Source organism: Chinchilla lanigera, unplaced genomic scaffold (genome assembly GCF_000276665.1).
Source record: "Chinchilla lanigera isolate Chin_1 unplaced genomic scaffold, ChiLan1.0 scaffold00169, whole genome shotgun sequence".
In the NCBI taxonomy this organism is placed as follows: Eukaryota; Metazoa; Chordata; class Mammalia; order Rodentia; family Chinchillidae; genus Chinchilla; species Chinchilla lanigera.
The window spans coordinates 746,443-766,268 of NW_004955570.1; the positions used below are offsets into that span (position 1 = coordinate 746,443).

General features: G+C 55.2%; 1 protein-coding gene across 1 annotated transcript in view; it reads left to right on the plus strand.

Annotated features, from left to right (window-relative positions):
* Positions 1–5,892: 5,892 nt before the first annotated feature.
* The window catches only part of Dnm1 (dynamin 1), a gene marked incomplete at its 5' end in the record, with an annotated part of 29,436 nt that continues 15,502 nt past the window's right edge, over positions 5,893–19,826 (plus strand). The window contains 10 exons of the mRNA XM_013509390.1: positions 5,893–5,983; positions 6,198–6,347; positions 6,590–6,793; positions 7,227–7,325; positions 7,415–7,575; positions 9,153–9,295; positions 9,383–9,518; positions 9,677–9,744; positions 10,815–10,953; positions 18,699–18,785. Of these exons, the coding sequence (XP_013364844.1) occupies positions 5,893–5,983; positions 6,198–6,347; positions 6,590–6,793; positions 7,227–7,325; positions 7,415–7,575; positions 9,153–9,295; positions 9,383–9,518; positions 9,677–9,744; positions 10,815–10,953; positions 18,699–18,785 (1,278 nt within the window). The remainder of the gene's footprint in view (positions 5,984–6,197; positions 6,348–6,589; positions 6,794–7,226; positions 7,326–7,414; positions 7,576–9,152; positions 9,296–9,382; positions 9,519–9,676; positions 9,745–10,814; positions 10,954–18,698; positions 18,786–19,826) is intronic.

The window sequence follows — 19,826 nt, forward strand, 5'->3', positions numbered from 1 at the left end:
CCGCGTAGGACTTGGTCCCGGGGCACAGTGCGCGTGCGCGGGCTGCAGCATGCTCAGGTAGACTCCCCAGCCCTTGGGTCCCAGCGCTGTCCGCTCCCAGGAGGGACCCCGGGGCGGGCAGCGACTCCGGGGCCCCAAGGAGCCTACGAGGGGCACAGAGGCTCCTGCTGGCCGCTTTCCGCTCACCCTTGGGGACCCCTTAGGGAAAGTGAGGCCCGAGAAAGTCTGAAGGGACCCGGAAAGTGTGAGGGACTGGGTCAGGGCCCAGATTCCCCGAGTCGGGGACAGTGCTCATTCTTGCCTTCTTGGAGCCTGCTTCCCGCCAGCAGGCGCGGTAGAGCCTTTCGTCTCAGGTTTTCGGACAGCACACACAGGGTAGGGGACCTGATCGAGTCATAGGTAGGACGGAAACCAACCCAGGTCTCCCGCCTCCAGGCTAGGCGTTGCCATGGGTCTCTCCATGCTGTGTACCCCACCCACACCCCACACACCCCAGTTCCCTCCTGTGCTTCCCCAGGGTGTCTCAGGCCTTCTTACCCCACTCCTGCCTGGACTGAACGCTGGCTGAGAACCAAGAATGATTTGAAGAAGTAGCTCCAGTGATTCGGAATTATGACATGGAAGCAGGGCTTGCAGGGAGCTCAGGACGGTCTCCTAGATCCCCCACCTTGTGCTCCACTCCCAGCTCGGACCCCTTGTTCCAAGTGCCACATCAGGTGACAGCTCCTCCCAGAGCCCAGCCCTCTGTGAGGCTCCATTTTCTCAAACGATGAGGTAGAAAGAACCCTATGGTACAGGCAGCTACAACCATGGCTATTATCACCTCTAATTTCCTTACCCCGCCCCCTTTTCCCCCTGGTAGTACCAGAGGTTGAACCCACTCAGCTGCATCCCCAGCCCTTTGTTATTTTTTTTAAATTTTGAGACAAAGTCTCATTAGGTCACTTGAATTACCCAGGCTGAGCATCCTCCTGCCTCAGCCTCCCAAGTGCTGGGATTACAGGTGTGCACCACCACATCCGGCTTTATCGGGATATAATTTATGAACCATAAAATTCATCCGTTTCAAGTGCACAATTCTGTGATTTTTAGGATATTTACAGAGTTGTGCAACCATCATCGCAATCTAATTTTAGAACATTCTCATCACCCCCAAAAAGAAATCTCTGAAGGATGCAGAGTGCCCAGTAGAGCCTGGCCCACAGCCAGCCAGCCATCCCTGCTGGCCACCGTGGTCACTGTTCGCAAGGTTATCCCCGGGTGTCCTAATGGTGGCTAGTTTCATTTTTTAAATGCTTTATGTATCTTCTGAATTTTTTTTTTTCAAATGGAGACCATGATGATTTTTTTAGTTAGTGAAATCAGGAGAAATATTTCCATTTTGAAAATATGAAGTCATCAACACTTGGGAGGGAAGGAGGAGGGGAGGGGAGAAAGGAAGAGGGAAAGAGGGAAGTAGGAAGAGGAAAGGTAATAGGTCCTCTTTATGGGGAAAATGGTTGCTGTGGAGTGAGTCCTGCCCATCACCAGCTTGCACTCTGACCTTGCACTCTTCCTCTTTTGTGCCTCAGTTTCCCCTGAGGCTGAGGGTGGAGAGTTGTCAGAGCTCGTCTTGCAACCATTTTGAGTCAGCAGGTTTGCGCTGTAGGCTCTGTCCGAAGCCTGGAACATGAAGGAAAGCCGGGCGTGCTGGTGCACGCTTGTAATCCCAGCGCCTGGGAGGCTGAGACGGAAGGATCTCTGGGAGTTCGAGGCCAGCCTGGGCTACATAGCAAGACCCTGTATCAAAAAAAACTGAAAAAAAAGGAGGAGGGGAAGGGAGTGGGAGGAGGGAGGAGGAAGAGGAGGAGACCAAGGCTAAGGCCAGACTGGCCCTGCCGTGTTCAAACCTCAGCTTGAAATTCGTGAGCTGTGACCTGGGCCTTCTCGGGATTCCTGGGGCCTCCTGGGGCCTCCTGGGGCAGCGGGAACAGAGAGGGACTTGTTGCTGGAGCAGCCTCACCTCCGCCCACTGTATGTTTTGGCCCACCCACTCCCTGGCCCTCACCCCAGCTCCCTGCTCCAGAGAGCCTGGAGCCCCTGTTCTCCACTTTGAGGTCCCGATTTGGCCTGAAACATCCTGGTCCACCCGCTGCTGTTCCGTCCAGCCGCCTGCAAACCCACAGGGTCCCCTCCCGGGGGGTCCAGCCTGGGTCTCCAGCATACTCCAGTTCTCATTTGCCGGATCCGTTTGTTCAGGCACTGACTCTGAGGAGCCTCCCGGCAGTCCATTTCACTGTGGAAACTGAGGTCGGAACGGATGGTCATCCGTTCACAGTCGCCTCCTCCCGAGTGATGGCTTTGACGTTCAAGCCCGGCCTGTTGGATCTCAGAGCTCAGAAAGCAGGAAACGTAAAAAGGACCACCAAGCTAGATGCGCTAGCATAGGCCTGTCATCCCAGCACTCTAGGAGGCTGAGGCAGAAAGATTGCAATTTTGAGCCCTGTCTGGACAGCTTAGCTAGACCCTATGTCAAAATTTTAAAAACCTTTAAAGGGCTGGGGCTACAGCTCAGTGTGAAGGCCCTGGGCACAGTCCCCAGCACCCTCAGGCACACACCAAACAGGCATCTCTTTCCTGGTATCATTTGCGTCCAACAGGGCAGGGAACCAGCGTCCCCAAGATCTGGCCCCTAATGATGAGGGTCGGGACAGCCCTGGGGGTGGCGGTGCCAGTTTAGATGGAGCAGGTAGCCTCTGGGAGGTGTTGACTTAGCCCTCTCTGTGCTCAGGTTGGAAGGTGGCTCTGCAGATGGCGAGGCACCGTGTCCCTGGGAAGCCACCATCTGCTCAGAGTGCGTGGGACGAGCTGGCAGGGCCACCACCACACCCCCACGCTGGGCGCAGCGCTCGGCCACCAGGGCTGGTGAGCCTGGCACGCTCTCTCTGGGCACCCACTCTCCCCTCGCTCAGCCTCATCAGGGGCTGGGCAGGGGGGCAGGGGTGGCACCGGCTGGAGGCCAGATCAGCCAAGTCTCCCTGGGGACCTATTTCCCGCTACAGAGCACCGAGCCGGGCAGTGTCCGGGTGGGAAGGAAACGCCGTGTCCATCCCTCCCGGCACTGCTGGAGCACCTACTGTGTTCCAGGCTCACGGTCTAGACACAGAGGCCTGCTGTCCTGTCCACCGTCTGTCCAAGTGTGGGCTCCAGCCTCGTGGGTGCCAGTCCCATCTCGGCCACCCGTCGCATTGCTGTGTGTCCTTGTGCTGCCTGCCTGATCTGGGCCTTCGACTCGCCTTCTTCTGTGTGTGCGTTTTTTGTGTTTTGTTTGTATATTTTATGTTTTAAGACAAGATCTCACTGTATAGCCCGGGTTGGCCTCAAACTCACAGCAATCCTCCTGCCTCAGCCTCCCAATGCTAGGATTATGGGCATGTACCACCAGGCCCGCTGCCCAGCTCATTCTGAGAACCTGGGTCCTGGGACAGTGCTGCACCTTCCAGCCTGGAACGCCATGCCCACCCTGGCCCCAGGAGAGCCTGCTCTGAGGACTCTACCCCCAGGCATGGCCCTGCTCTGCAATCTCTGCCACCCCTCAGCTTCTCCTTGAAGCAGCCCAGGGGGTGTCCTGACTTGGGGCAGGCTGGCCCAGGCCCTGACCACCCGTCCCCGCTCCTGGGTCCTAGGTTCCCTACCCGCTGAGTGGCATCTCCAGCCCACCAGAGCCGGTGGACCATCTGCTCAGGGGGAGGCCTGCAGGGAAGGTCCACGTCTGTGCGTGGGGGCTCTCCGTGGGGAGTCCTACCCTTCTCAGCCCCTCCTGCAGTTTCCATGGCAACAACAGTTGCCATGGTATTGCCGGGCAAGGAACTGGTGGGGAAAAGGGTGGACTCCAGGCCTCCACACCCACTTCAGCCCCTGGCGGAGTGTATGTCCTATCTCCACAGCCCTGGGGGACCCTCAAAACTGAGGGACCAGTCCCCCAAAGAGCCACTGAGTAAAGGATGGGGGAGAGAGGCAGGAAGTCCCCCATCCAGCGACTCCCTCCCTCCCTGTGCTGCGCGGCCACCCCCAGCTCATGCCACACGGCATCACGGTATCTGTTTACTTGCCTGTCTCTCCCTCCACACTGCAAGCAAGCACCTCGGGTGGGGAGCGGGATGACTCATCATCTCCCGTCCTGGGCCCAGCACAGGGCCTGGCACAGCCCTGATTTCACTGAATTACATAAAAAGGCAAGTCTGAGACGGGCATGGTCGTGCACGCCTGTAATCCCAGCACTCCAGAGGCTGAGGCAAGAGGATTGCAGTGAGTTTGAGGGCAGCCTAGGCTTCAAAGTGACTTCAAGGCCAGCCTGTACTACAAGAAGGCCCTGTCTCCAAAAAAACGGCAAGTCTGGCTCCTCGGGGCTGGGGGGCAGCACAATCGGATAGGGGAGCTTCCGAGCTGCAGGTCCAGCAGGCTCCGTGTTTGAATCTCATTTCTCGGACTGGAGGGGTAGCTCAGCACTTGCTTAGCCTGTGTGAGACCCTAGGTTCAAATCCCAACAGCGCAACATAGCAGCCAGGCATGGTGGCACATGCCTGTAACCCCAGCACTCAGGATCCTGAGGCAGGAGGATGCAAGTCCAGTCTGGACAATTTAGTGAGACTGTGTCTCAGAATAAAAAAGGGCTGGGGATGTGGCGCAGTGCAGAGGCCCTGGCTTCAGTCCCCAGCACTTGCCTGGCACTAGCAGTGATAAATAAATGCAGCAGCAGCCTCTGTTGTCCCAAGATGACACACAGGAGGCCTGCAACCTGGGAACCCTGGGCCTGCCTGCTGTCCCTAGAACTTTACCATCAAACTGGTGTGAGGACACTTTGTCAGTCTGAGTCCGGTCCTGGGTTCAGGCTGGGAGGCCTGGGCTCTGGCTTTGGCTTTGAACCCAGGCTGAAGCTGAGCATCTGTCCCCCACCCTGGGTCTCTGCAGAGGTGGCTGCCCGGATTTCTGGCCCACTTCCCCTTTCCTGGATCCCAGGGATCCCATGACTGCTGACTCTGACAGCCTGGTTTCTGGAGAGGCCTCCACCCTCAAGCTAGCCTGCTGGGGGAGGGGGGTGGCAAAAGAGCTGTCAAGACAGAAACTGGCATCCTGAGTAGTCCGCTGAAGCCCAGTGTGGTGGTGCACACCTGGAATCCCAACACTGTGGGAGGCTGAGGCAGGAGGATTGCAAATTCAAGCCAGCATGGCAATTTAGTGACTTAGCAAGACCCTGTCTCAAAAATTTAAAAAAAAAAAAAAAAAAAAAATTAATGGCTGGGAGCTCAGTGTGAAGGCCTTCAGAGGGAGCTGGGTACATGGAAGGCTGATGACAGGAACCTCGAAGTACAGAGAACAGATCTGAGCCCAGGGACTACTGTGCAGGAGAGACAGCTCTGAGCCTCAGTTTTCTCCTCTGTAAAATGGAGTCACATCAGCACCTTCCTCCAGGGACGCCATCGGGTCTGTGAGTTGCACCCTCCTAGAGTGGCTGGCATGCAGTAGGCATTTGGGAAGCCTGACTTCGGTCCCTTGCTTCCGCCTCCTGCATCTGCGCCTGGGGAAGAGAAGTGAGAGGCTGCCCTCCCCACGGCGGAAGGAAGGGAAGGCCATGCAGCACCACTTCCTGGCAAGCACTCTGGCCGCTGGACACTTAGGCACGTGGGCCACCCTGTGCCTCAGTTTCTCCAGACTGCATGCCAGGGGCTGCGGTGCGGCAGGGACTTCCTGGTTGGCTCAGAACCAACACAGGCATATCTGAGAGGTGGCTAGGGAGCCACTGGCCTGGGCTGTGGGATGCATAAATTCGGTGACCCAGGGGATTGGATCCCCCAGGGCAGGACAGGAACTGCTGGGTCATGGCAGCTCCTTCCGATCTTGACCTTCCTCTGATGCCCCACTCACTGCAGGGACTTCTTGCCCCGCGGATCTGGCATTGTCACCCGACGCCCCCTGGTCCTGCAGCTGGTCAATGCTACCACAGGTACGTGCCCGCGATGGCAGCCAGGCCCGGCCTCTCCAGCCCGCCGGCCCTTTCCCAGGCTGCTTGCTGAGATCCTTTCCGCCAGTCTCCCCATCTGGCAAGGGAGACGTGGGCTGTTGTGTTTGGAGAAGGGGGCGTCTATTGTCGGTGGGACATGGGGCCCAGGTGGGGTTTTGCGATGCCTACTCCCCTTCCTCTGCCTGCTTCTGGGCAGAATATGCCGAGTTCCTGCACTGCAAGGGGAAGAAATTCACCGACTTCGAGGAGGTACGCCTGGAGATCGAGGCGGAGACCGACCGGGTCACCGGCACCAACAAGGGCATCTCGCCAGTGCCCATCAACCTGCGGGTTTACTCGCCACACGGTGAGACTTCGCCCCACCCTCTCGGCTAATTTGCATAGTCACGCCCCCTGGATAATATCCGGTCCCACCCCTCCTCGGGTCCTTATTCTGCGCGGCCCCTCCCTTCAGACTTTGCCCCTACAGGGACACACCTCTGCACTTTCCTGCCCTAAGCCCCACCCTCCAGTGGCTCCGCCCACCTATAGCCACGCCCCCAATAAGCTGCTGTTTCAGCCCCGTGGATTTTCCTAACCCCTGTCCAGTGCTAAACCTGACCCTGGTGGACCTGCCCGGGATGACCAAGGTCCCCGTGGGGGACCAGCCTCCCGACATCGAGTTCCAGATCCGAGACATGCTTATGCAGTTCGTCACCAAGGAGAACTGCCTCATCTTGGCCGTATCCCCTGCCAACTCTGACCTGGCCAACTCAGATGCCCTCAAGGTCGCCAAGGAGGTGGACCCGCAGGGTAAGTTTCCACCAGCGGCCGGGGAGCAGTGTATTTTTATTTGGGGGGAGCTTCTAGAGAGATAAGTAGAAGAGTTGCTAGATCCCATTTATGCCTTTAAAAATCATTTTGTAGCTGGATGTGGTGGTGCATGTCTCTCGTCCCAGCATCTGGGAGGCTGAGGCAGAAGAGTCACAAATTCGAGCCCAACCTGAACAACTTAGCAAGGCTTTGTCTCAGCATTTAGATTGAGGAAGGACCTGGAGAGGCAGTTCAGTGCAAAGGCCCTGGGTTCAATTCCCAGTATTGAAAAAAAATTATTTTGGCCACCCTGGAATGTGAAAAGGGGGTCAGCCAGGACTAGGCGGGGATGGGTAGGAGATATAGAGAGCAGGGTCGGGGGTACAGGGGTACCTGGGTCCCCTGTGTGAGCCCTCCTGCGGCCCACCCCCAGGTCAGCGCACCATTGGGGTCATCACCAAGCTGGACCTTATGGACGAGGGCACGGATGCCCGTGACGTGCTGGAGAACAAACTGCTCCCCCTGCGCAGAGGTGGGCAGACCGCACCCCTCCCAGCTCCCCTGCCCCGCCCCTCCCCGCTCCCCGAAAGCCAGCACCCTTGACCTTGACTCTACCCGAAGGCTACATTGGGGTGGTGAACCGGAGCCAGAAGGACATAGACGGCAAGAAAGACATCACGGCTGCCCTGGCTGCCGAGCGCAAGTTCTTCCTATCCCACCCATCCTACCGCCACCTGGCTGACCGTATGGGGACGCCCTACCTGCAGAAGGTCCTCAACCAGGTAGGGGGGCAGGCGGGACAGGGCCTGGGGAGCCCACCTGAGAGTAGGACAGAGTGAGCATGTGCAGTGGGGGCTGGGAGAGGAGAGCGGGCCCATCCCACCAGCACACTGACACCCAAAAAAGCAAAGCAGCTCGCCACCGTCCCACAGGGAGGCGGAGCAGAGCTTGGCTGGCCTTTACCTGCCCGGGACCTGCAAGGGGAACCCTGTCCTGCAGGACCTTGGGTGGAGGGTGGGGTTTGTGGCCAGGATGGGAGGGCAGCTGACTGGAGACCTCAGTTTCCCCCGCGATGGAGGCACTGGGCTGGAGACCACGCCATCCTGCCCAGGGTTTTCCCTTAGGTGTTTCTCCATCTGGAATGGGGCTTCCACAATGTACGTGAGCCAGGCACAGTGCCACACACCCATGGTCCCAGCACTCGGGAGGCTGAGGAGGGAGGATCACAGGTTTGAGTTTGAGGCCAGCCCGGGCTACATAGCAAGTTCAAAGCCAGCCTGAACTATACAAGAAGACCTGTGTCAAAACAAATAAGACAATCATAAGAGAAAGGTGGTGGGGAGTACCACAGATCTGGGTTCATACCCCAGCCTCATTATTCTCCCACTCTCCAACTCCCTGAGCCTCTATTTCTGCATCTGTAGAATGGGCATCATGGTGACCAGACTGTCCTTCAAAGGGTCATCATGAAGATTCAGGGAGATACACTAGAGGAGGCCCTAGCAAAACAGAAAGAATTACCTCACAGAAGGTCCGAAACCCAGAAGGCACAAGAGAGCAGCCCTGGGCACTGCCGCCCCAGACACATTTGGCTTACCCTTTACAGTATTAGAAGATACTAAGTTAGTGAAAGTTAGGTACTTCAGCCTGGGACAGTGGCACACACTATAACCCCATCTACTCAGGAGATTGAAACCGGAAGATCACAGCTTGGAGGCCAATCTAGTGGCACTGTAGTGAGACCTCATATCAAAATAAAAATTTTTGAGAAAGGGCTGGGGATATAGCTTAATGGTAGAGTGCTCTTGGCTTCCATCCCCAGCCCCCCCAGATGATGGTGATGATGGTGATGATGATGGTGATAGTGATGGTGATAATAATGATTCTAAAAATCAGGTAATTTCAAATATAAATTAAGGGCTCTGGCTTATGTTGAAAACTGAGGGGTTTTTTGTTTTGGGGGATTTTTTTGTTTTGTTTTGCTTTTTGTCTTTTTGAGACAGGGTTTTGCTCTGCAGTTCAGGTTGGCCTTGAACTCACTTTGTAGCCCAGGCTGGACTCGAACCCACAGCAATCATCCTGCCTCAGCCTTCTGAGTGCTGGGATTACAGGCATGCACCACCACATCCAGCTGAGATATTATTATTGTTATTATTATTATCATTTTTCTAAAAATCAGGTAATTTCAAATATAAATTCAGATTTCTGGCTTATGTTGAGAACCGAATTACATGCTTCCTAAGTCAAATAGCATACCTCTGAGTACCAGCCGGCAGCCCCCTGGCATCCGCTCCTGCCTGGTGCTGTCACATCTGGATTTGTATCTGTAGCCTTAACCCTTTCCTCACCCGCATCCCAGCAACTGACAAACCACATCCGGGACACACTGCCGGGGCTGCGGAACAAGCTGCAGAGCCAGCTGCTGTCCATTGAGAAGGAGGTGGAAGAGTACAAGAACTTCCGCCCTGATGACCCAGCGCGCAAGACCAAGGCCCTGCTGCAGTGAGGCCCCCGGCCCCCCACACCCATTGCTTAGCCGCCCGCTCCCCAGCCTCTCGGCTCCCTCAGCCCGCCCCACTCTCCCGGCAGGATGGTGCAGCAGTTCGCGGTGGACTTTGAGAAACGCATCGAGGGCTCCGGAGACCAGATCGACACCTACGAACTGTCTGGGGGAGCCCGCATTAACCGGATCTTTCACGAGCGCTTCCCCTTTGAGCTGGTCAAGGTAGGGCGGGCAGCCCCAGGGCCATCCTGAGCCCCTGTCCCTCCCAGGATTCTTGGATGTGCGCCTCCGCTGAGCCCCAGGAATGGCGTGAGCCCTTCATCACCTCCCCGGCCTCAAAGAAGGCCCCGACCGTCTTTCTGTGTCCACTCTCCTTGTAGATGGAGTTTGATGAGAAGGAGCTCCGACGAGAGATCAGCTACGCCATCAAGAACATCCATGGCATTAGGCACGTACTGGGGCTGGGGAGCGGGCTGAACCCCAGAAGCCAGGGAGTCTATGCCAAGGCACAGGGAGGAATGAAGTGGGGCTCCCTTGGGAAGGGCCCCAGAATCCTGGTCCCCAACTTCCCAGCTCCCAGCTCAGTAGGCCCCAGCCAGGGGAGGTGGGTGGGAGGCCTGGGCTACCCGCTTCCCTGCAGCCCACTGCCCGCCTCTGCTGCCTCTGGGAGCAGGATCCCCTGGTCAGACACCTCTGCCCATGCCACTGGGCAGACACCAAGGCGGGGGCCCGCCTTGACAGTGGGAGCCTCTCTACCCGCAGACCCTCCCCCAAGCCAGCCCATTCTACCCACCTTCCTCTCCGGCCGCCCAAGGCCCACAGGGCAGGAAGGGTTGGGAGACGGACAGACCGTGCTCCTTCAAAGCTTAGGCCCCCCTCTTCAGGGACCCCGATCTGCACTGTGCTCGTTCAATAAATGCAATCAGCAGAAAAAAAAAATTGAAGCACCTACTATGCACGAGGCAGTGACTGAGACCCTAATGACCCTGCATTCATGCAGGCTGTATTCCAAGCTTTGGCATGGAATTTAGACACCAGTATCTGCATTGGTGAAGACGCAGGGAAACGTCTACTGAGTCTTATATGAAAAGCTCTATTCCTAGAAAGGCTCTCAAGGAGAACTTGGTTTGGCCATTTCTGAACCATCTGGGCCAGAGAACCTTTTGTGGGGACACACAGGAAGCAGGACAGGCCGGGGAGAAAGCTCAGCGGCACAGTGCCTGCCTGGCAAGCACAAGGTCCTGAGTTTGGTACCAAGATTCCCAGTACAAAAAAAAAAAAAAGGAAGCAGGACAGAGATCACAGACACATGTAGACCTTGTCTGGCTCCATAAGGCATCAGTGGGAACCCCCACCTTACCACCCCCTGCCCATTTGACAGATAGGGACACTGAGGCCCAGAGAGGGTAGTAGGGCTCTTCCAGGCACAGCTCAGGGGTCTGGGGAGGGGCCTGGCCTGGCACTTGTGGCAGGCACTGGCTTGTGACACTCTGCCCTTCTCCCGCTCTGGGCATTCAGAACGGGGCTGTTTACCCCAGACATGGCCTTTGAGACCATTGTGAAAAAGCAGGTGAAGAAGATCCGAGAACCGTGTCTCAAGTGTGTGGACATGGTTATCTCGGAGCTAATCAGCACCGTTAGACAGTGCACCAAGAAGGTAACCGCCGGCCGGCAGCCCGCCTCCACCCCGCCGTGCACTGCTGCCAGGCGCTCCCCCTCCACACCCCACACCCCCTTGTCCCCACTGCCTCCGCGGCAGCATGTACAGACCCCAGCGGGGTGGGGGAGGCGAGGGGGGCCCACCCCGGCCCTGCGGACCACAGGTTGGACACTGGGGAGACAGGAGTGGTGGCTGGACATTGGCCCAGAGAGAGCACCATGATCTAACGCAGTTCAGAGAGAGCAGGGCTTGGGGACCGTGCCGCACCCCCTCCCCGCATAGAAGTGGGTCCTCTTGAGGTCTCCGATGGGGTGGGGGTTCCTGGGGAAACCTTGGCTGGAGACAGGTGAGGTACAGGGCCTCCTTGGGCGTGGCACTGGGGACCTGGGTGCCAGAAGGGTACAGAGGCTCCAGGACTAGTGGGTGCTGTGACCCCGCTGTCCTCCATCCCCCATTGTCACCCACCTTCACTCAGGCCCCTCGCTCAGGCCTCCGCTTCCATCCACATCCAGCCCTCCAGGGACAGAGCTCTCTCCCTTGTGCTGCGTTGTCCGAGGCTCCAGGGTCCCATAGGAGGCCAGGGAGGGGAGGGGCGCCCATCTCACAGAGAGAGCTGAGGCTTCCCGGTGCCAGAGCTGTTCGTGGGAGCCAGAGCGCGGGACTCCCCAGTCCAGGACTCGCTGATCCACCCCCAGCCTCCCTCCCTCTTCTGCCCCACTGCTGCCCCAGCCCGCCTCTATCACCACCGCCACTCTCTCTGTTTTCCCACTTCTCTCTCGCTGTCTTCTGGAGCTGAGTTCCACCAGAGCCCTTTGGGGCAAAGGCAAGGGATGCCCTTGGGAAGAAAGGCAGGGCAGGAGAAGGGCAGGGAGCTGGATGGAGTATGGAGGCCAGACTTCTTGCTGAAGCTCCGGGAGGCCTCCAGAGGGCCATGGGCACCATAGTCCGAAAGTGGAGCCCCTGGAGTTGCTCAGTGCACAGCCTGAGCACCTAGACGCGGCAGCCCTGGCGGAGGTAGGGAACAGTTGTGGAGTCAGGATGAAGCCAGTGCAGGGGTCACAGGAAAACCCAGAACTGAACCGGATGGTAGGCAGGGTTCTGGCCTTGTTCTGGCCTGGGTCAGCTCCTTAGGAAGACCCAAGGTGTAGACAAAAACAGGTCAGGCAAGAGAAGTGTGAGGGGCTTAGCATAGCCGGAGGAGGGGAGGGCAGCCCTGGGGTGCAGGGCTGAAGCTCAGCGGGATCTTGTACTTGTGGAGCAGGGGCCTGGGCCCCGAGTCCCCTGGCCATGCCGCACCTGGGAGGTGCGGCCCGGGCGGCGGCAGGGAGGGCAGGGCCCCGCGCTCACGTTGTCTTCTGTTCTCTTTCTCTGTGTCGGTGTCTCTTCCCCATGCCTGTGCCATCCTGCCCATCCCCGGAGCCCGGCCCGCTTGGCTTCCACTCCCCTTCTTCTCCCCACCCGCCCAGCCGCTCCCCCTCGCCCCCCTCCGCTCCTCTCCCTCCTCCTCCTCCTCCTCCTCCTCCTCCTCCTCCTCCTCGTCCTCCCTGGGTGCAGGACGGGCCTCTTCACACCTGACCTCGCTTTTGAAGCCACAGTGAAAAAGCAGGTGCAGAAGCTCAAAGAGCCCAGTATCAAGTGTGTGGATATGGTAGTCAGTGAGCTCACGGCCACCATCAGAAAGTGTAGCGAAAAGGTACGGCGGCCGCCTGGGCGGGGCTGGGCCCAGCCGTCCCTTCCTCCTGGCCTTGGCCTCCCGGGGGCAGAGCCATCTGCTGAGCAGACCTGGCAGCCTCTGAGCCCCACAGGGACAAGACACCCTCACATGCTGGCCCCTGGCTGGCCTGATGTTTCCTGCCAGCTTGTAACCCTGGGTCTCCTAGCCCTTGTGGTCCCTCCAGGCCCTGTCCCTGCCAGACGACTTGGCTCTAATTTGAGCTTCCTCAGCAGTCTCCCCTTCCATCAGTAAGAATGACAATGACAGGTGTGGTGATGCACACCTGTAATCCTAGCACTCGGGAGGCTGAGGCAGGAGGAGGATTGCACTGAGTTTGAGGCCAGCCTGGACTACATAGCAAAACCCTGTCTCAAAAAATCAACCAAACAAAAAGAATGGCAGATCTGGCATGGTGGCACATGACTGTAATCCCAGCACTTGGGGGGCTGAGACAGGAGGATCACTGCAAGTTGGAGACCAGCCTGGGCTACAAAGTGAGCTCAATGCCAGCCTGAACTGCATAGTGAGTTCCTATCTCAAAAAGACAAAAAAAAAAAAAAGATAATGACAATACTGATAGGAGATGGCTGCTGTCCATTGAGCAGCTACTATGATACAAGCACCAGGGTAAGTGCTTGCCCTGACCACCTGGCTTAATTCCCTCAACATCCCTCAGAAGCGGGTGGTAGCCATATGTCCATTTGACAGATGACCAGACTCTGAAAGGAAAAGCAGATTTAGGAAGGGGTCTGGCCGGGGATATAGCTCAGTGGCATAAGCACCTGCCTGGCAAGTGCAAGGTCCTGAGTTTGATTCCCAGTACCAAAAAAAAAAAAAAAATAGGAAGGTGTCTGAGGTCAGGGCCTCCTGAGGAGGGGGAGACATCAAAACCAATTTGCCTAAAAGCAATTAGGCAGCTCCACACAGTGATCCATGTACATTAGGAAGGCCAGCCTCTTTTGAGTTGCCTGTGACCTTTTAGATGCCTTTTTCCTGTTTATCTGTTTTTGGGGTATTTTGAGGATTTTCAGCCAGTCACCCAGTGCAGTTTTTTATTTCCCCCCCCCCGGGTGTGTAAGGGAATCCCCTGGCTACAGGAGCTTCTCCAGAATCCAGATACAGCCCCCCAGCTCCAGTCTCACCAGTGTTTGAAACTCCAGCCCCAGTACTGTGGGGTGGTGCACGATGATATCACCCAGGCCCTTTTCTGCTGGGTGCTGTGCCGTGGAACCCTCATACACTGCCACAGAGACAGGGGTCCCAGGCCTTTCACTGCGGGACTCGTGCTGTCCCATTTTCAGGGCGGCGCCATTCTTGTTCTGGATTAACTTCCTGTATTTCTCCCAATCTTTTCTTTTCCTTCCTTTTTTTTTGAGACAGTATCCCATTGTAGTTCAGGCTGGCCTTGAACTTGCAGTGATCCTGAAATCCTGATCCTTTTGCCTCATCCTCCCTAGTGCTATGATTATGAATGCGTGTTACCACACCCAACCAGCTTCCCTTCTTTCTTTCTTTCTGATGTGGTACTACAGATTGAACCCAGAGTCTGACCCTACAAATGTTCTACCACTGAACTATGTCAGCCTTTTCTTTTTTTAATCTTGAGACTGGGTCTTGATAGGCATCGTAGCCTGGCCTTGAACTCTTGATCCTCCTGCCTCAGCTTTCCCAATAACTAGATTACAGGCATATGCCACCATATCTGCACCATATCTGACCAAATCTTGTTTGTTCTTTTTGTTTTTTGTTGTTGCTTTTTTTTGTTGTTTTTTTTCCAGTACTGGGAATCAAACTCATGACCTTGAGCTTGCCGTGTAGGCACTGTGCCACTGAGCTAAATCCCCAGCCCCTTTGTTTGTTCTTTTTAATATATATATATATACATTGGTTTGTTAGGTTATCATACTGTGAACATATTAGCATCCTGTTCTTTCTCTTTAAATAAGATGCATTGGAGAGGGGTCAATTATTATACAGTCTACATAAACATTTTTTTTGCGAGGGGGTACTGGGAATTGAACTTGGGACCTCGCACTTGCCAGGCAGGTGCTTGTGCGCTGAGCTATATCCCCAGCCCTACATAAACATTTTTAATGATTGCGTGAGTGTCTAAGAAATAGATTTAGTATTGTGGTTTACTTAACCATGTTTCTATTATTGAACATTTAAATAAATAGTTGTCAGTTTTTCAGGATTATGAATAAATAACCTGGCATTGAACATCGCTGTATATGAAGGTACAGTATTTTTCTTTCTCTAGGATTATTTTCTAAGGCTAGATTCCTAGAAAATTGATTACTAGATATAAACGTTTAAAAGCTGTAGAGCCAGACATAGTGGCACACACCTGTAATCCCAGCACTTGGGAGGCTGAGGCAGGATGATCATTGCAAGTTTGAGACCAGCCTGGGCTACAAAGTGAGCTCAAGTTCAGCCTGAACTGCACAGGGAGACCCTATGTCAAAAAAACTAAAATAAAATAAAATAGCTGTAGAACACTTAACTGAGTTCCAAAAGGAAAATAATAATTTTTGTCAAGGGTAAAATTTTGGAAACAACCCAGATATCCATCAAGAGGCGATCAATAATTCAGGTATAGTAGTGCATGCCTATAATCACAGCTGTCTGGGAGGCTGAGGCAGGAAGATTGAAAGTTTGAGCCCAGCCCGGGCAATTAAATGACTCAGCTAGGCCTTGTCTCAAAACAAAAACAAAAATAAAAAAGGACTAGGAATATAGCCAATGTGAAAGCTCTAGGCTCTGTCCCCCATGTTGGGGGCGGGGCTCAATAATATGTCAGGTATTATTATGTCGGGAGACTGAAGCTGTTAAGAGCACAAGACGTGTTTGTTTCTAGGCATGTGTCCCCCCACAATTTACTGTGAAAAAAAAAAAAACCCAGGTTTCAGAACAGAATGCATATGGTATTTTAGGAAAAAATAAATTGAATGGTAAAATTTCAAAGTCAAACCAGGTGTGGTGGCACATACCTGAAATCCCAGCTACTCAGGAGATTGAGGCAGGTAGATTACAAACTCTAGGCCAGACTGAACAATTTACCATGACTCTGTGTCAGATTTTACAAAAATAATAAGGGCAAAGGATGCAGCTCAGTAATGGAGCATTCGGGTTAATCCCCACTATCACACCAAACACAGACACACACACACACACACACACACACACATCCAAATTCACATTCACCAGTTGCTGAACTTTATTTTGAAAGAGGGCAAAGGGGCTGCAGGGTGACACACACCTGTAATTCCAGCACTTGGGAGGCTGAGACAGGAGGATCACCACAAGTTCTAGGCCAGCCTGGGCTACATAGTGAGATCAGGGACAGCCTGAACTACGTAGTGAGACCCTGTCTCTAAATAAATAAACAAATAAGGGCAAAGAACATAGGAATCTTTCCATTTCTACTTCACAAATTTTAGTCATATGTAAATCTTGTACAGTTATCTGTATGATTTTTATGAACAGAAAATTTGGTCAGCAAAAACTGACCAGGAAAACTTTGGTCTAAAAAGCAGGAAAAAAAGTGGGTGTGATGGTGCACATCTATAATCCCAGCACTCTGGAAGCTGAGGCAGGAAGATTGCCATGAGTTCGAGGCCTGCCTGAACTGCGTAGGGAGACCCTGATTCTAAATAAATAAATACATGGCAGGAAAGTAATATTTTTGCCATGATTTAATGAACAGTATTTTTTCTTAATAGCAAAACTCACCCTTTTTTTTTTTTAACCTCCACAAGTTCAAGCATAGCAAATCACTCCTGTGAGAAGTTTGATAAATGTTTAATTATACCCAGCCCTGCGGGGATTAGACTTTTCATCTCTGGATGAAATCTAAAACTTAAGGCGTATGGGGTTTGCTACTCAGTTATCTCGAGAACCCTAAGAGGGAAGTCACCATTTGGCACGTGGAGAAGTAGGCTCAATGAGATCTGGCCACCTTGCCAAAGAGAGCAGGCAGGCAGGGCTGGCTGCACAAACCCAGGGGGCCGGGCTCCAGGAACTGTGTCCCCAGCTGCCGAACCAGCAGGCTCCACTGGTTTAAAACGTTCCGTTTTCAAAACTGGCTAAAAGTCCCAGAAATGCTTCCAGGCAGCCAGAATGGAAAAAGATGCTCGAAGGGAACAGAACTCCTCAGAGGGGCTGAGGCTGCCCTGCCACGTGTGACGTGTGGAAAACTTGAGAAACATCCCATGCAGGCGGCTGGTGGGAGAACTGGTCATGCTCTTTGGCAAACTGCCCCCTCCTCCCTTCTTGTCACCCCACCCCAGCCCTGCCCTGGGAAAGAGCGTCAGGACCCCCTCAGAGGCCCCGGTGGCTGTGACTCAGTCCCTAATCTCTGCCCAGATCAGAGCCGGCCAGGAGTTGGGGCGGGGTCTCCTTTGAACATTAAGCCTTGGGGGACAGCAGGTCTATGGGGGCCCCTGGGCCAGCGTTTTCGAGCACCTGGTCTCAGGCAGGCCCTCCTCACGTCCCTGGTGCTGGCCTGCCCCAGGCATGCCCACGGCACAGCCACTCTCGTCGGCTGGCATGCGGGGCCCGGTTTCCTCCCCATCCTCCTGGCTCTCCCCACCCGCCAGCTCCTCGGCCCCCACCTTGCCCTCAGATGCACCCCGTGACCCAGGCCTGCTGCCCCTCAGCTCTGGTTCTCATCGGGGGGGCCTGACCCTGAGAGACCCTCAGAGAAGGGATAAGGAAGCTCAGTGTAGTGGCACGTGCCAGTGTCACAAGTTCAAGGCCAGCCTGAACTGCATAGTGAGACCCCATCTCAAAAAGACAAGGCGCTGCCCTCGCTCTCCCAGCCCAGGCTCACACAGGCAGGGACAGCAGGCCTGGAGGGCCCCGAGGCCGGGCTCTGCCGTCAAGGTTCAGTGCGTCTCCCTCCCTGAGGGCTGGAGACCCTGTACCCACCACCCGAGGACATCCATCCTTCATCCATCCTTCATCCCTTCAACATGCCTCTCTGAGTGCCAGGGTGTGCACAGCCCCCACCCCCACTGGGACGGCGTCTACCCAGTGGGGCCGGGGAGGTCCAGGCCTGGGAGGCGCCTGGCGCAGCTCTCCACACGGGCAGCGTTTGTGGAAGAGGCGGCAGCCCGCAGACGCAGCAGAGTCCATCACCTGGGCTTTGTCCGAGCCTGGCTGAGCCGAGCGCAGGGTTCACAGGGAAGGGTTTGAAGCACCTGGGGGGAGAGGTGCAGCCGAACTCCCACCCCAAGGAGCAGAGTGGAGACAGCTCAGAGCTGGGCGGAGGTGCAGGAGGGTGGTGTCAGTCAGGGGCATGGAAAGGGGGCAGGACCGGGTGGACCGTACCATCAGGGCCCAGCCAGGCCCCGCGGGGTACTGCTCATGCTGCTGGCACCCTCACTCCGCATGCCCCCGCCCCATGCCCTCGCATGCCTGTCCGTGGCTCCCGCATGTCCTCTGGTGTGATTGCTCCTTTTCCCGTGCAATGTCCCCGCACTCCCAGCTCTGACAAAGAGCATCGCCTGACCCCAGCCTTACTCAGGAGGCCCCCTGGCACCTCGGCCCTGCCCTCCCCAGCTTCCCCCGGGGAGGACTCTGGAGGCTGCCCGCGCCTGCTTCCCCGCCCAGCTCCCAGCCCTAGGCGGGCACAGGCAGCCCTGCCGGGCCCTGGGAGCCAGCGCCGTCCCACAGGCCTGTGCCACCCGCGGGTCCACGCTAAGACGGCGCCTAGAGGCTGGTTCCCGGTGATTCTCCCCACGGGCACCGCTCTTCCGGCCAAAGCTGCCCAGCCAAGCCTGAGAAGAGGGCCTGGAGCCAGGGAACCCTGCAAATTGCCATTTGGAACCCACACTTAGGGGAAAGGGGTGGCCAAGGCCTGGTGCTGTCAGCTTCCTGGGAGCCCAGGGCCCTCTTCCCTCCCGGCGGGCCTTCTGTGTGCGCCTCCTGCCCGCCCTGAACCGCGGGACTCGGGACTCTGGGGAGGGCCACCGCCCCTACCCGTGCCCCCCGTGTACGTGGCGCTCTCCCCTCCCGCCTCTCCCAGCTCCAGCAGTACCCGCGGCTGCGCGAAGAGATGGAGCGCATCGTCACCACCCACATCCGGGAGCGTGAGGGCCGCACCAAGGAGCAGGTGAGCCACCTCCCCTCCTTTGCTTGCGACGAGCCCTTCTGTCTGTCATCTGTCTGTCTGTCTGTGTTTTGAGACAGGGTCTTGCTTTATAGTTTAGACTTGTCTTGAACTCGCCATGTAGCCCAGGCTGGCTTCGAACTCACAACAATCCTCCTGCCTCAGCCTCGCAAGTGCTGGAATCACAGGCATGTGCCACCACATCTGGCCTTCTTCCTGTTTTGTCTCCATGGACTTAATCTTTCTCTTTCCCTTTTTTATGTTGGTAAAATACATGTAACAAAATGTACCACGTTAGACATTTTCAGGTGTACAATTGAGTGATATTGAGTACTTTCCAGTCGTGGTTTAGCCATCACCACCATTCATCACAGACCTCTTTTCATCTCTCAGGGCTGAAACTCAGACCCCATTAAACTAACTCACTGGCCCCTTCCATCCCAACAGCCTCCTTTCTCCTTTCTGTCTCCATGAATTTGTCTGCTATAGGTCCCTCATAGAAGTTAATCATACAGTATTTGTCTTCTGTGTCTAGCTCACTTCACTGATGTTGCCAGGGTTCCTCTGGATTTTTTTGTTGTTGTTGTTCTGAGAATTGAACTCAGGACCTTGCACTCACCAGGCAGGTGCTTGTGCTGCTGAGCTACATCCCCAGCCCTCATCTGGATTTTAGTGTGTGCCAGAATCTTCCTCCTTTTAACATGTGAATAATATTCCATTGAGCATACATAGTGTATTTTATCTATTCACGTGAATTGTTTCTACTTTCTGTAAAAGTGGATGTACAAGTATCTGTTCAAGTCCCTGCTTTCTTTGAATTTTTTAAAAAAATCTATACCTGGAGCACGCTGGGATTACAGGCACGCGCCACCACACCTGGCCTTATACCTGGACGTGAAAATGCTCATTCACATGGTAGTTCTATGATTTATGTTTTTTCTTTTCTTTTTCTTCTTTTTTTTTTTTTTCAGTACTAGAGATTGAACCTAGGGCCACTCTATCATGAATTACATTGCAACCCTTTTTTTTTTTTTTTTTTTTTTT